At 36.7% G+C, this 17,610-nt stretch overlaps 2 protein-coding genes across 2 annotated transcripts; both read left to right on the forward strand.

Moving 5' to 3' along the window:
• Positions 1–702: 702 nt before the first annotated feature.
• LOC116115482 (vacuolar iron transporter homolog 2-like) lies at positions 703–1,888 on the forward strand. The gene has a single exon (XM_031401634.1). The coding sequence runs from the start codon at positions 874–876 to the stop codon at positions 1,843–1,845; it is 972 nt and encodes a 323-aa protein (XP_031257494.1). The 5' UTR covers positions 703–873; the 3' UTR covers positions 1,846–1,888.
• Positions 1,889–14,310: 12,422 nt separating this feature from the next.
• Positions 14,311–15,473, forward strand: LOC116115475 (phospholipase A1-IIgamma-like). The gene is made up of 2 exons (XM_031401626.1): positions 14,311–14,860; positions 14,958–15,473. Exons 1-2 carry the CDS (start codon positions 14,324–14,326, stop codon positions 15,471–15,473), a joined length of 1,053 nt encoding a protein of 350 aa, XP_031257486.1. The 5' UTR covers positions 14,311–14,323.
• Positions 15,474–17,610: the final 2,137 nt, after the last annotated feature.

Genomic DNA, 17,610 nt, shown 5'->3' on the forward strand with positions numbered 1-17,610 from the left:
AATCAAGGTAATGCAACTGTGACTTTATATTTTAACAAACTCTCTTCAATATGGCATGAATTAGATGCTGTCGAAGAAAAGCTTGAAGGACTGTCGGCAACTCTCACACAATTTCAGAGGATTCGCGATCAAGAACGACTTGGTCATTTCCTCTTAGGTCTCAATGAAGATTTTCGGGCATTTCGGACACAGATCCTTGCCGCAGCTCCACCACCAAATCTTCGTTGGGTTTTTCAGCTTGTTGTACAGGAAGAGAGCCAACAACGTGTTGTCGTGAATGGCTCTCAATCTGGCGACGTCATTGCCTATGTCGGTGCTCTCCAGAATGGTCCTGTTTTATATGAACCAACCAAAGGTCCAAATCAAATGTAGCAATCCAACAACTCTCAATTGATCTCTCTTCATATCCAATCCAACAGCCCACATGCTGCCACATCATCGTTGGGGTCCATTGGGTCCAATACACTTAATACTTCAAATTAGCAAAATGGGCCAAATGGGCTAGCTTGGTCCAATGGTCCAACTGGGTCAATATGGAAAATGGGCAAAACGGGTCAAACTGGTCAAATGGGCCTGGGACACACAAAGATGGGAAAAATAAATTTTTTTGTGACTATTGCAAAAAATGGAGTCACACCTAAGATAAATGCTGGAAATATGGTTTAGAATAGTCATTGTTAACTGAGGGTAGAGTCGTCTGCTGCTCCTTAGACCTCAACGTTCCTCATTGTTCCTGTTTGTCTTGTTTGTAACTTTTCACGGTACCACCTAAGCATCTCTATATCCTAAGATCCCCCATTCTGTTGGAATGGAATGTAATCCAGCGGCTCACCCTCAACCATATATATATATATAAATATATCACCACGTGCCATGAGCGTGTCTCAACTTCAGAAGCCACACTCCAACCACCCTTTTTCCATGGCTTCCCCACAAACACTTCAATCTCATATAGCTGATCATAAAAACTATCAAAGAAAGGAACGAGTGCGACAAGGTCAGTGGATACGAGCTGCCATTTTAGGAGCTAATGATGGGTTGCTTTCCACAACATCACTGATGCTTGGTGTAGGTGCAGCAAAGGAGGATCGGCGCTCCATGGTCCTCTCTGGACTAGCTGGAGCTATTGCAGGAGCCTGCAGCATGGCTGTAGGGGAGTTTGTTTCCGTTTCAACCCAAAGAGATATCGAAAAGGCGTCTGCTGCTCACTGCAGTTCAGAAACCGATATTGCCGGACAAGATGACCATGTGATCAAGCTGGATATCACTGCCAGTTCAACTACCATTAAGGAAACTAAGCTAAGTGAGACAGATTTGGGCATCTCAAATGTGCTGACACCCACAAGAAACATTTGTTGTCAAAAAATGTCATCGGATATGATTACTGAGTCCAGGACCTCCAGGTTGCCCCAAATTTTCTCTCCTGGACGATCTCCTATGATGAAAGTGATTATAGAAAACTCTACTAAGACAAATACAACAAAAATAACTTCTCCAGCAGTCAAATCGTTTTCAAAAGATGCTGTAACAAATACTGTGCAATTGTGGGAGGAAAAGGGAGAGGAAGTGCTACCTAACCCGTTAAAGGCGGCCACTGCATCAGCTCTAGCATTTTTGTGCGGTTCATTTGTGCCTTTGGTGCCGGCAATACTTTTTGCTTCATATCTCATCAGGATTGTGGTAATTGCAATACTTAGCTCGATAGCATTGGTTCTTTTTGGGTGTTTTGGAGCTCACCTCGGTGGCTCATCCGTCAGAATATCTGCCACGAGAGTTCTGGTTGGAGGATGGATTGCCATGGGAATCACTTACGGTTTGCTTAAGCCTTTTGATAGTAGATCGTAAGGGCAGTAATGATAAGCATTAGCATTATGATTTGTTGTATTAAATGCATTAATTACCTAAAGTGAAGATGATTGTGCTATCTGGGTATTATATAATTTATCTTTGAAATGAATATTTCCATCAAATAATTTCATACTTGCTCTTTTATATTTTTTTCGATAGATTTTTGGGTATTTACTTTTTTATAAATTACAATTCATTTCGATAAAGCAGGCTTCAAGAAATCAGGCCCAATTTTCTACGTCCCATGAAAAACTGAATCGCAATTTACAAGGGATTTTTTGGATAATACCAACACTAAATGGATTGTGGTGGCGAACTGGAATGGCGATTTGTCACATTTGTGAAGTCAATGAGCTATATCTTGTTCATTTATGTACAATACAAAGGATAATGAAACCGACTACTAAAGGAGATAAAAGACGTGCAAATAGTTAGATAAGCATAAAATATGAAGAAATAAAAAAATGTGTGAATGGTGACAAGAAGTTATGGCGAGATGGTTATCAATTAAGTTCCCCTATCAGCAGCTTCTAGTTGGTATTTTAACTATAAGCATGTTGTACTTGTTCACATCCTCATCACTTTGGATGAAACTTCTCCTTACTCTCTGATCTTGCTTTGGTATTTGATAGAATGAGATTATTACATAGTGCTGTGATCTAGACTTAATTAAAGACTGAAACTATTCTGGCTTGATTCATGGCTTGACTCATGGAATTATAGTTAAAGATTTCATGTAATTACATTGATTGTATTTGATTGTATTTCCATATTTGACATTTGTAATCTTGTATAAATTGAACACATTACGATATTGAAATATACAGAAAAGAAATATTCTTTCATCTTCTATTCTTTTATCTTCTAGGCACTCTGTCATCTTTATTCCTCGAGCTCTTTTGCCTCTCTTCTTGCCATACTCTGACATGGTATCAGAGCCACTACACTTCTTTTATTTCTGTCCCTGCAAAGGCAAACACAAACTCTATTAGTTTCTCTCAGAATTCCACTCGTCAATCACCAAAATCAATTTCCAGAAAGTTATCAGATCAAACACTTCAATGACAACCAACACATGCATTGTTGAACCAGCACACAATGAAACAAATTCAAACACCGCAACTAAAGGCCCAAGCCCAAACACCACAAATCCCACAAATGGCCCAACTCCCACAAATGGCTCAACCGCAACAATCGGCCCAACTCTCACAACAGGCCCAAACCTATTTCCCTATGGTATGCTGGTCACAACCTGGATTCACATCAACCCACGGGTCAATACCCATATCCTTTCACCTGCCAAATGGTTCAACCCACCGGTCACCTCCTTGAACCAGGCGATGTCCTCTTCTCCCCAGCCTCCAATGGATCGGAAATTACACTCATCAAGCAGCATTTAATCGGATCCAAAAACTACTCAACGTGGGCAAGAGGTTTCCGACAAGCCCTCGTCACTAAAGACAAAGAAGGCTTTGTTAACGGCACCATCCCACCACCACCTTTAGATTCACCTCTTCATTGTCACTGGAAGAGGTGCAATGTGCTCGTGAGATCTTGGCTAAGCAATTGTCTATCTTTCGAAGTGGTGGCCGAACTGTCGCCGACTGAAATAGCTGCAGAAATGTGGCAAAACATTAGAGATATGTATGGAAAACTCAATTTGGCCAAAGCTTACACTTTCCGGCAACAACTCGCCGAAATCAATCAAGGTAATGCAACTGTGACTTTATATTTTAACAAACTCTCTTCAATATGGCATGAATTAGATGCTGTCGAAGAAAAGCTTGAAGGACTGTCGGCAACTCTCACACAATTTCAGAGGATTCGCGATCAAGAACGACTTGGTCATTTCCTCTTAGGTCTCAATGAAGATTTTCGGGCATTTCGGACACAGATCCTTGCCGCAGCTCCACCACCAAATCTTCGTTGGGTTTTTCAGCTTGTTGTACAGGAAGAGAGCCAACAACGTGTTGTCGTGAATGGCTCTCAATCTGGCGACGTCATTGCCTATGTCGGTGCTCTCCAGAATGGTCCTGTTTTATATGAACCAACCAAAGGTCCAAATCAAATGTAGCAATCCAACAACTCTCAATTGATCTCTCTTCATATCCAATCCAACAGCCCACATGCTGCCACATCATCGTTGGGGTCCATTGGGTCCAATACACTTAATACTTCAAATTAGCAAAATGGGCCAAATGGGCTAGCTTGGTCCAATGGTCCAACTGGGTCAATATGGAAAATGGGCAAAACGGGTCAAACTGGTCAAATGGGCCTGGGACACACAAAGATGGGAAAAATAAATTTTTTTGTGACTATTGCAAAAAATGGAGTCACACCTAAGATAAATGCTGGAAATTACATAGGCGTCCTACTGACAAATCTGGTAATTCAATTGTTCACCAAGTCAACACTATTCCTACTGGAAATACAATTTCTACACCCATGATTCGCATGGAACAGTATAATCAATTGCTTCAAATGATGAATCAACTCCCACAAACGTCCTCGACTTCCAACGCGGGCACATCCCATTGTTTAAATTCAATTAAAGATAATATTTGGATTATTAATTTAGGGGCTGGTGATTATATAATTTGTAACCAAAAATATTTTACCCACAAATCCAACACATCACCCATTTTCGTTCGCATGCCAAAAAGGAATATAGCACCTGCCACACATATAGGAACAATTCAACTCAGTAAACATCTCATCTTTAAGAATGTTCTATTTGTTTCAGATTTCCAACTCAACCTCATATCTGTCTCAAAAATTTGCATTGATAATCACTGTATTCTAAAATTCCACTCTAATACATGTGAATTTTAGGACCCTTCGATTGGGACACTGATGGGCTTGGGTAGAGAAACTAATGGCCTATATCACTGGCTTTCCGATAGTTCTTCCAATAAATTTCTCCATTGTATTACAAACAATAAAAATTTTCAATGTGATACAAATTCGTTTATTCTCCATTAGAGAGTAGGTCACAGTGCATCCATTCCTCAACCAAAATGCCCAATATGTCCTTTAGCTAAACAATCTTGCATCACTTTTCCTCATAGCACTTCTACTATCACACAGCCATTTCCCCTCATCCATATTGATTTATGGGGTCCATATCACACTCAAAATCATGATGGGTTTAGGTTTTTCCTCACCATCGTAGATGGTTTCTCCAAGGGCATATGGGTATTTCTAATGCAATCAAAATCACAAACCCTCACTCACATTAGGAATTTTATATCCATGGTGACCACCCAATTCAAATCATCAGTTCAAAGGGTTCGAACTGATAATGGTCGGGAATTTTTTAGTCATCAATGTTCCTCATTATTTTTGTCACTAGGCATTCTACACGAAAGCTCTTGAACATACACTCTTAAACATAATGGGGTAGTAGAAAGAAAACACAGACACCTCTTAGAAGTAGCCAGAGCCCTAAAACACCAAGCCAACATTCCCATTAAATTTTGGGGAGAATGTGTGATCACTGTCACATACCTGATCAATCGGATGCCAACTCGTATCCTTGGTGGGAAAAGTCCTTATGAGGTATTGTTTGGTAAAACACCCAACATCAATCATCTCCAAGTTTTTGGCTATCTCTGTTATTCTACAATCGTTGGGCCTCATGACAAATTCGGACCACAGGCTACTTAGTGCATTTTTATGGGATATCCAATGTTACAAAAAGGATATCATCTCTATGACCCCATAACAGATAAATTTTTTCTTTCCAAAGATGTCATTTTTCATGAAGACAGTTTTCCCTTTGTTACAAATGATGCCACTCCAACTCCATCAACCAAGTCACCCATGTTTCTTGAAGATGAATCTCCAACAGGTCCTCAGTTTGCAATACTTCATATCCCTACTACCAATTTACCATCACTAGAAACTACACCACAACATCACCAACCTACTCCCACATCTCCACAAGCAGTCTCCCCTCCCTCTACTGAAATACCTCAACCACGCAAACAAAATATCTTGTCCCACCTCCAGTTTAGCCTCAAAGACGGTCAACTCGTTCCACCCGACCACCTATCTGGACATCAGATTATGTTTGCCCCACCATACTAAATTCATTAGGTTCACCATATCCAACCTCCAATTATGTCAATTATGATTGTCTTTCTCCTACACACAGTGTTTGTATCAACCAAATTATTGCCGATCGTGAACCGCCCAGCTATTCAGAACTCGTCCAACATATTCAATGGCAGAAGGCAATGGCAGATGAACTGAATGCCCTAGCTCATAATAACACTTGGGATCTAGTACCTCGCCCCACTCACAGGAAACCCATTGGCTGCAAATGGGTGTTCAAAATCAAGTATCAAGCAGATGGTTCCATCGAACAATATAAAGCTCGACTGGTGGCAAAAGGTTTCACACAACGAGAAGGTTTTGATTACCAAGAAACATTCTCACCCGTTGCCAAACATGTTACTATAAGGTCATTTTTATCCATTGCCTCTGCTCGTGACTGGTCCCTACATCAAATGGATGTTCATAATGCTTTTCTTCATGGTGATTTACATAAGGACATATATATATGGATCTTCCGCCTGGACTTCGCAAACAGGGAGAGAACACAGTATGTCGTCTGCCTAAGTCTCTTTATGGTCTAAAACAAGCATCTTGACAGTGAAATGAAAAGTTCACAGAGGCTCTTATAAACATTGGTTTTGTACAATCTGTTAGAGTAGATGCCCTAGAGCCAATTAATTATTGTAGAATTGACTCTTTGTAATAATGTTCATTAATCAATAAAAGGCATTTTATTCTATATCGCGTAAATCATTATTATTGCAATATGTATTGATATATGTCCTTAGAATGGTAGAGCTGTGACGAGGGTATCAAGTGTTTCAAATCTTGATAGTGAGAACCCTATGAGCACATATGGTGGCCATTCTAGAAACGTCCGTAGCCCCAGTATTATTCTGAACTAAGGGCACAGATAATNATAATAAATACTTGGTCTCCCTTTTAAAATAAGATTTTATTAGGGTTTGGAAGTGAAAAACAAATAATTACAAAATTGCCCAAGTATATATAAATGCAAAAGGTTGCATTTTAGTTCATTATTCACTTTGTTCACTCAAAGTAAACTAATAACTCTCTCTCAAAGCCACGACCACTCTCTAAATCTCTTAAGGTGGTGTTAAAGTGTGGAGGTCTCATAATTTTGAGTCTTATCTTCATCAATCCAAAGCAAAGGAGTAGGTATAATCCTTTTTCCGAGCATTGTTTTGAAAACCGTTTTTTTGAATCGAACCTTTCATGCTTTCAATCTTCATTTCCACCACTCTTCATGCATGTTGTTCTTTCACAATACACTCAACTAATTCAAATGATGAATCAAATTTGACAAACGCCCTTGGCTTCCTACGCAGGTACATATTATTGTTTAAATTCAATTAAAGATGATATTTGGATTATTGATTCAGGGGTAGTGATTTGTAACCCAAAATTTTTCAACCACAAATCAAACATATTGTCCATTTCTTTTCGCATGCCGAACAAGAATGTAGCACCAGCCACACATATAGGAACTGCTCAACTTAATAAACACCTATCCCTTAAGAATGCCCTATTTTATCTGGATTGTTAATTCAGCCTCATTTCTGTGTCCAAAATTTGCACTGATAATCACTGTATTCTAAAGTTCTTAATACATGTGAATTTTAGGACCTTTCGACTGGGACACTAATAGGCTTATGTAGAGTAACTAGTGGCCTATAGTACTAGATCCCTTATGGTTTTTCTAGTGAATTTCTCCATTGTATCACAAATAATAAAATTGTTCAATGTGATACAAATATCAATAAAAATTCCTTTATTCTCCATCAAAGACTAGGTCACAGTGCCTCAATTCCACAACCAAAATGCCCAATATGTCCTCTAGCAAAACAATCTCGTATCACCTTTCCCATAGCACATCTACTACTACACAGCCATTTGCCCTCATCCATATTGATATATGGGGTCCATCTCACAATCAAAATCTTGATGGGTCTAGGTTTTTCCTCACTATTGTTGATGACTACTCCCAAGGCACATAAGTATCTCTAGTGCAGTAAAAAACACAAACTCTCACTCACATTAGTAATTTTATATCCATGGTAACTAGCTAATTCAAGTCATCAGTTCAACGAGTCCGAACTGATAATGGTCAGGAATTTTTTAGTCATCAGTGCTTGTCCCTTGGCATTCTATACGAATGCTCATGCACCTATACTCCTCAATAGAATAGGGTAGTAGAAAGAAAACACATACATCTATTAGAAGTGGCCAAAGCCCTAAAACACCAAGGCAACATTCCTATTAAAATTTGGAGAGAATATGTGATCACTACCGCATACTTGATTAATCGCATGCCCACTCATGTCCTTGGTGGAAAAAGTCCATATGAAGTATTGTTTGGCAAAACACCCAAGAATAGTCATCTCTAGGTATTTGGCTGTCTCTGTTATTATGCAATTGTTAGGGCTTATGAAAAATTCGAACCATGGGCCACTCAGTGCATGTTCATGGGATATTTAATGTTACAAAAGGGATATTGTCTCTATGATCCCACAACAAACAAATTTCTTATATCCAGAGATGTTAACTTTCATGAAGATAGATTTCCATTTATTACAAATGATAATGCTCCAAGCTCACCCACAAAGTCACCCATGTTTCTTGTAGATGAAATTCCAATAGGTCCTAAGTTTACATTACTCTTTGCCACTGCCACCAATCTACCATCACCAAAAACTACACCATAGCAACACTTTACTCCTACATCTCCACAAATAGTGACCTCACTATAATATGACATACCCTTTTCTCTTGATGCGAAGGTGAATCTTTCATTGCACTAATCATTTATTCCAATATTTTAATCATAGGAAATGATGAAGAAGGAATTAAAAGTTTGAAAGTACATCTCAATAGGCATTTCAAATAAAATATCTTGGAGAGCCAAAGTACTTTCTAGGAATTGAAATTGCCAGATCTCCAGCAGGCATTTCCCTAAGCCAACGAAAGTATGTTCTCGAACTTATATCAGACATTGGGTTAGTAGCGTGTAAACTAAGTGTTATTCTAGTCAAGCATATTATCAAGCTTACTACTCAATAGTACGTTAAAGGGATGTCATCCTCAGAAATAGATCCACCACTACAAGATCCCTCACACTATCAGAGACTTGTTGGGTGACTAATTTCCCTTACCATGACACGTTTTGATATCAGCTATGCGGTCCATATTCTTAGTCAATTCATGTATAGGCCAAAATAGTCACACATGGATGCAGCAATGAATTTACTCAAGTACTTGAAAGGATGTTCTGGCTTAGGACTTCTTTTGCCTCAGGATGGAAGCTTAAATATCATAGTATACTATGACTCGGATTGGGCAACATGTCCCATGACAAGAAAATCTCTCACCAAGTTCTATATAAAACTTGGAGGTGTATGTTAGAGTCATGAAAGTGACTCTATTTTGGTGATAAAAATACCCCATGTGTGATTAAATTGAAGTATATTGAGACAATTAAAGAATTTATGAATTTATTCACGAAAATCGCTTGTTTGAAGCGTTAAGATTAATGAGATGGACGAAAATAACCTTTTAATAGTTAAAGGGTAAAAGAGAAAATTTATGGGTTGTTAATGTAAACTAGTTTAGTTTAAATGGGCACTTGAATAATATTGATTATTCAAAGGGTAAAATAATAAATACTTGGTCTCCCTTTTAAAATAAGATTTTATTAGGGCTTGGAAGTGAAAAACAAATAATTACAAAATTGCCCAAGTATATATAAATGCAAAAAGTTGCATTTTAGTTCATTATTCACTTTGTTCACTCAAAGTAAACTAATAACTCTCTCTCAAAGCCACGACCACTCTCTAAATCTCTCAAGGTGGTGTTAAAGTGTGGAGGTCTCATCATTTTGAGTCTTATCTTCATCAATCCAAAGCAAAGGAGTAGGTATAATCCCTTTTCCGAGCATTGTTTTGAAAACCGTTTTTTTGAATCGAATCTTTCATGCTTTCAATCTTCATTTCCACCACTCTTCATGCATGTTGTTCTTTCACAATACACTCAACTAATTCAAATGATGAATCAAATTTGACAAACGCCCTTGGCTTCCTACGCAGGTACATCTTATTGTTTAAATTCAATTAAAGATGATATTTGGATTATTGATTCAGGGGTAGTGATTTGTAACCCAGATTTTTTCAACCACAAATCAAACATATTGTCCATTTCTTTTCGCATGCCGAATAGGAATATAGCACCAACCACACATATAGGAACTGTTCAACTTAATAAACACCAATCCCTTAAGAATGCCCTATTTGTTCTGGATTATTAATTCAGCCTCATTTCTGTGTCCAAAATTTGCACTGATAATCACTGTATTCTAAAGTTCCTAATACATGTGAATTTTAGGACCTTTCGACTGGGACACTAATAGGCTTAGGTAGAGTAACTAGTGGCCTATATTACTAGATCCCTTATGGTTTTTCTAGTGAATTTCTCTATTGTATCACAAATAATAAAATTGTTCAATGTGATACAAATATCAATTAAAATTCCTTTATTCTCCATCAAAGACTAGGTCACAGTGCCTCAATTCCACAACCAAAATGCCCAATATGTCCTCTAGCAAAACAATCTCGTATCACCTTTCCCCATAGCACATCTACTACTACACAGCCATTAGCCCTCATCCATATTGATATATGTGGTCCATCTCACAATCAAAATCTTGATGGGTCCAGGTTTTTCCTCACTATTGTTGATGACTACTCCCGAGTCACATAAGCATCTCTAGTGTAGTAAAAAACACAAACTCTCACTCACATTAGTAATTTTATATCCATGGTAACCAGCCAATTCAAGTCATCAGTTCAACGAGTCCGAACTGATAATGGTCAGGAATTTTTTAGTCATTAGTGCTTGTCCTTTGGCATTCTATACGAATGCTCATGTACCTATACTCCTCAATAGAATAGGGTAGTAGAAAGAAAACACAGACATCTATTAGAAGTGGCCAAAGCCCTAAAACACCTAGGCAACATTCCTATTAAAATTTGGAAAGAATATGTGATCACTACCACATACCTGATTAATCGCATGCCCACTCATGTCCTTGGTGGAAAAAGTCCATATGAAGTATTGTTTGGCAAAACACCAAGAATAGTCATCTCTAGGTATTTGGCTATCTCTGTTATTCTGCAATTGTTGGGGCTTATGAAAAATTAGAACCACGGGCCACTCAGTGCATGTTCATGGGATATCTAATGTTACAAAAGGGATATCGTCTCTATGATCCCACAACAAACAAATTTCTTATATCTAGAGATGTTATCTTTCATGAAGATAGATTTCCATTTATTACAAATGATAATGCTCCAAGCTCGCCCACAAAGTCACCCATGTTTCTTGTAGATGAAATTCCAATAGGTCCTAAGTTTACATTACTCTTTGCCATTGCCACCAATCTACCATCACCAAAAACTGCACCATAGCAACACTTTACTCCCACATCTCCACAAATAGTGACCTCACTATAATATGACATACCCTTTTCTCTTGATGCAAAGGTGAATCTTCCATTGCACTCATCATTTATTCCAATATTTTAATCATAGGAAATGATGAAGAAGGCATTAAAAGTTTGAAAGTACATCTCAATAGGCATTTCAAATAAAATATCTTGGAGAGCCAAAGTACTTTCTAGGAATTGAAATTGCCAAATCTCCAGCAGGCATTTCCCTAAGCCAACGAAAGTATGTTCTCGAACTTATATCAGACATTGGGTTAGTAGCGTGCAAACTAAGTGTTATTCTAGTCAAGCATAATATCAAGCGTACTACTCAATAGTAAGTTAAAGGGATGTCATCCTTAGAAATAGATCCACCACTACAAGATCCCTCACACTATCAGAGACTTGTTGGGTGACTAATTTACCTTACCATGACACGTTTTGATATCAGCTATGCGGTCCATATTCTTAGTCAATTCATGTATAGGCCAAAATAATCACACATGGATGCAGTAATGAATTTACTCAAGTACTTGAAAGGATGTTTTGGCTTAGGACTTCTTTTGCCTCAGGATGGAAACTTAAATATCAGAGTATACTATGACTCGGATTGGGCAACATGTCCCATGACAAGAAAATCTCTCACCAAGTTCTATATAAAACTTGGAGGTGCACTAATCTCCTGGAAGACAAAGAAACAATTGATGGTATCTCTTTCATCAGTAGAGGTTGAATACAAAGCAATGGCCAAAACAACATGTGAGATCACTTGGATCCTTATGTTACTAGGAGATATGGAGGTACATATCAAAGCACTTGTTCACTTATACTACGATAACAAAGTTGCAAATGATATTGCAAAAAATCCAGTGTTCCATGAGAGAACAAAGCACATCAAGATCTATTGTCATTTCATCAAAGGAAAAATTCAAGAAGGTGTAATTAAGACTCTACATATCTGCACTTCAAAACAACCGGCAGATGTCTTCACAAAACCATTGTGCAGTAGATAACACTCTTATCTTCTTCACAAGCTTGAAGTTTATAACATTTTCAAACCACAAGCTTGAGGAGGAGTGATGGAATGTGATAATTGCAGAGTGCTATGATCTAGGATTGATTGTAGGTTGCCATTATTCATGGCTTGATATTCAGGTGATTACAGTTTATTATTATTCCTGATTTCATGTAATTACATTGATTGTATTACTATTTCTTACACTTGCAGACTTGTATAAATTGGACACAATACAATACTGAAAGATACAATACGAAATACAAAAGGATTCAATTGAATCAATTTCTTCTCTCTTCTTTAGGCATACTCCTGACAAGATATTGCCTCTCTTTGTGTCTCTCTTTAATCAGTTTCTAACAATATCTAACATTAAAATTATTGAAATTTGATGGATAGACAATGTCAAAAATTTATTTGATGTTAGAGAAATGGAAGGTCTAGGATTGAATTGCCTTGACATACTTCGTCCGGGGTCCAAATTGTGCAGTAGAATCGTGCTTAATATATATATATATATATATTTAGTGAAATTTAAATTAAAGCTAACAAATACTATTCTTATAACCGGAAAAAAAAAAAAAATTTCCTTAGAGGGAAGTTTCCACGTTTGAATGAATAAAGGAAGAATAAATTTTAGTCCATTTGTTTACTTTGATAGTTTGTCCATATATATCTCCTCTAAATTATGTTTAATTTTCTATATATAAATTAAAAGTCAAATGTTAATGACTTTGTCTAATATAGTTCTTGTTACCAAATGTTCAATTGTTTTATATTACAAGTCTATTAGATTTACTGTTACAAGTCATATGTAATTGAATTGTTTATACTAAGCCTTAGATTCTTCATTACAGGTTTTGTTTTTTTACTCGTGTTTTATATATGCTTGACTGTTCGTTATAAGTCTATTACATTTCATTTTTACGAGTCTATTCTTCCAAATTTTATATCATTGATTGTACACGCGTAAGGTTTGCTTTTACCGATTCTTGATGTACAAGTTTTGTTACTTATAAGTGTCCAGTAATATTCAACTACAAGTAAAATAAAATAAGTATATTTAAGTAATTCATCCAATTACGGTGGGCAAGAGTTAGAATATCCTTTCCCACACCTTCATCAGCCGGCCCTATTCCAAGTTTAATGACTTTTTTTTTCCTTGAAATTTTCGTTATTGATTTTTATTATGTAGTAATTAATTTCAGTTTGTGAAACTATGTCATTTATTAATCTTATTGTTGATGCAAAGATTTCTATAGAAGAGTATGTAGATTTAGTGATGAAACCAGTGTAAAAGATTTGTATGAAATCTGTGATGTGATGCTAGATCAGTGAATGAATAAAAAACATAAGCAACAAGAGATTTTTAAAGTGATTAGGATATTAGGCACAAATCCTACCTCCACTATTTTTGTATTTCTTTATGTGTTTGCTTTTATTTTTCATGTACAAGTGTGGTTTGCATAAAAAAAGATCCCTTAATTTGAATGAAAAGTAAGCTTATATATTGTTATAATGACACACTTGTAAATAAAATTAATCCTAAATAAAATGACACATGACGTGAATCTGTGCTTTAGGGATTGGCCGCACTTCAAAAATCTCCTGTTGGTTGTGTTTTTGATTCATTCATTGATTTAACATTGCATTGTAGATTTTGTACAAATCTTTTATGGTGGTTTCATCACGGAATCAATGTACTCCTCGTTAGTGCAAATCACTGCATCCACACTTATTAAACTGAATTAGTAGACAATTCATTAACCAAACACAATTGCCCTAAAACAAATAAAATAAAGAAAAACAAATTTGCGTGCTGCGTTTTTCTATAAATAGCATGCAGTACCGAGTGTATCCTCACAAATATTTGAGCAAGAAAAAGCAAAACGAAAATAAGATTGATGGCTAGCTGGAAGAAGCTTAGTGGTGAGAAAAATTGGGAGGGTCTCTTGAAACCTCTCAACAGTGATCTCTCAAGCTATATAAAACTCTATGGTGAAAGAGTTCAAGCTGTTTATGACTCGGTTAACCCTGAGGATGAAACACGTCCTGCTTATCAAAAGGAAGATTTATTTTCTAAAGTTTTCATGGAAACAGACAAATTTGGCAAATTATACACGGTGACCGACTATTTTTATGCAATGTCAGATGTTGCTTCCTTGTTCGATGGTATTGTTAAGGACCAATCTGCTTGGTTTGGTTATGTGGCTGTGGCCACAGATGAAGGAAAAAAAGTTTTAGGAAGGAGAGACATTTTGATTTGTTGGAGAGGAACTCTTTCTCTGTCCGAGTGGTTCAAAAATGCTCAATTCGATCAAACATCAGCTTCAAACATATTTGGGAACACCCATGATCCACAAGTGCACAGAGGATTTCTCTCAATCTACACGTCGCCAAATACCGAACCCTCATCCAATAAATTGAGTGCCAGAGACCAGGTAAAAACACAACCAAATAAAAAAAAATAAATGATTACTGTTTTCTATATTTTCTATTTTCTTGATATATGTTTCTATTATGGCTATATTTATGCAGGTGCTGAATGCAGTTAAGATACTGGTGAATAAGTTTGAGTACAGAAACGAGGAAATCAGTATAACAGTAGCAGGTCATAGTCTGGGTGCATCGCTTGCAACGTTAAACGCAACTGACATAGTTGCCAATAAATTTAATAAGCGCACAAGATCGAACAAAAGATGCACGGTCACAGCCTTTGTGTTTGCAAGCCCGAAGGTTGGAAACGAAGGATTCAGGAATATATTCAATGGACTCAGCAATCTTCATGTCTTGCGCATTGAAAACAGATTAGACATTGTTACTGATCTTCCTCCTTTCGAATACAAAAAAGTGGGAATGAAGTTAAGAATTAAGAGTCACAAGTCAGCCTTATTGAATTTAACGGACGGGCTTCAACTTTATGACATAATACCTCAGTCGCATAATATGAAGGAGTATCTCCAAGGAGTTACAAATAAATCCGTAAAGTCCTCACTTGGCAATAGGGCCATAGCCAGGAAATCACGGTTGGGGCAGCCAAGGAGTAAACTTTAATTAATGAGGGGGCTGAAACATAAAAAATAAGTGACAGTCATGTTCGTGCTAATTTTCCTTTTCTGTTTTACTAAAGCTTTGTTTACAGTATTGTGTTGTTGGTTTTATTTGGGACTAGTTCATTGGTGTTATCTTTGTTTCCCAAGTCTGTTATCATTTGTCTGTTGAGTGGTTTTAATGTACCGTGTGTGGTTCATTATATTAATAAAGATGTTTACAGTTAAAATTACAGATATATGTTTATTAAATCCAAGACGATTCTGAGGTGAAGTTTTCCTCTTTCTTTTGAATTCTTTTTATTTTTTCAATGAAATTACCGGGATTACCCCCCCCCCCCCCCCCGGGCCCCCCCCCCCCCCCCCCCCCCCCCCAAAAAAAAAAAAAAATTAATAACGTTTAATAGTGAAATAATGAAAGAAAATGAAAATTGAACTGAATTGCACTGAAATTTATAGCAGTTATACCTTGGCTACACGGAAGCTGAGCTAATCTTCAATCCCTTTAACTTCAACAACAGAGCACATGTAGTTTATAAGCAAGAAATTTGATATCATAAATTTCAATATATATACACGACGACACGACGTTCTTGCTTAGATTTTGTGAGGACCATGTTGAAACACTATTAGATTCATCATCATTGGGGTGAAACATGAATCTTACTAGAGAATATATATATATATATATAATTTTCATAGATATATTTCTTGATTAAAAGGAGCTAAATTTTTGGCATTAAGTAAACAAATTTGTAATTTTGTTGATTAGTGTAAGAGGCTTGGATTTTATTTCAAGGGTTGGACCCAATGGCATAACCATGATTTCAACCTTATGTAGCCGATCCTTGTAGGCGGAGGTACGATGCTAGCAAAGGACAAGAGAAGGGGGCAATTCTCTAAAAATCAATCATGAAATAATATAGTTTCTTTTATCAAACAATTTTATTATACTTTTATTCTAATTTTTCATCATGACACACCCTGCTCTCTACACAACAACTCTTATCTTATTTGGTTGAATTTCAAGCCACCATGGCAAGCTTCACACACAAGACCATCAAGTCGCACTTGAGCTCCTCTCAAATTTCAACAGCGAAGAATCAACTTCTAAACAGCAGCTTGCACACGTCCAAGCATCAACATGGAATTTGTTCCAAAATTGTCACAATAAACAACGTAAGAGAAGATAATTTTAAGCCTACTAAAGCATATGAGAAATCTTAGACCAATTCAAAAACCTCAGAGGATATTTAGTGATGAATCATAGGCAAAAAAGTTTCTTAAGGAAGACACCAGAAAAATATGAATATGTAGAGAATAAGATGACTAGGGTTGGGGGACAAAAAAGCTAAAGTAAAACTTTTGTTATTTCTTTTTGCACAAGAAATTTGGGATCATAAACAAAAACAATATTCCTTCTCTCGTTTAACGAATAGAAAGTGGACAAATGGAAAGGCACCAAACAAAATATCAACAAGGAATAATATTGTCCAAAAAGTAAAACGGGTGCGTGATGTGTGATTGAGGAAAAATATCTACCAGATACATTGTGAGCACACAAACTCTAAAGTATTGCTCAGATTTGTGAAGGTGATCAACTCTAGAGAGTGTGCCCACATTGGTAGAAAGGAAAAGATAGTACAAGACTCAAAACAAGATCATAAGATGATAAAAACAATCTCACCCTTTGTCAATCCTATGAACAAAGCACAATCTTTTCATTCACAAACCTGTCTCAAAAAATCAATGATCAATCAACAAGAGACAGAACTTAAAACAACATAGAAAAACATATCTCATAAGGACATAATCATCAAGGCATAGAGATAAGTATGAAACAAAGACAACAAGTGAAACATAATCAGTATGGTTCAATTAAAAACAGTTTTGCAAGATCAAAAATTAAAATAAAAACCTCCCCCTCAATTAGTATATTCCCCCTGGGTAACTAATCCAACATACATAACGAATTTACCAATCAATTTCCACAAGGGGACAGTTCAAGTCATGCATGGACTAAAAAGAATGTTATCTGCATATCAAGAGAAGAATTAGCAAGAATTCAAAAGAGAATAACAACACAAAGAAAATGTAGTTAGAAGATAAGCATAAACAAAATTTACTGCACAAAAACACAA

Source organism: Pistacia vera, unplaced genomic scaffold, assembly GCF_008641045.1.
Source record: "Pistacia vera cultivar Batoury unplaced genomic scaffold, PisVer_v2 Contig742, whole genome shotgun sequence".
Lineage (NCBI taxonomy): Eukaryota > Viridiplantae > Streptophyta > Magnoliopsida > Sapindales > Anacardiaceae > Pistacia > Pistacia vera.

Coding starts and splice junctions, on each gene's coding strand:
- LOC116115482 (XM_031401634.1), top strand. CDS start 874: ATGAGCGTGTCTCAACTTCAGAAGCCACACTCCAACCACCCTTTTTCC.
- LOC116115475 (XM_031401626.1), top strand. CDS start 14,324: ATGGCTAGCTGGAAGAAGCTTAGTGGTGAGAAAAATTGGGAGGGTCTC. Junction 14,861..14,957: donor AATTGAGTGCCAGAGACCAG/GTAAAAACACAA, acceptor ATATTTATGCAG/GTGCTGAATGCAGTTAAGAT.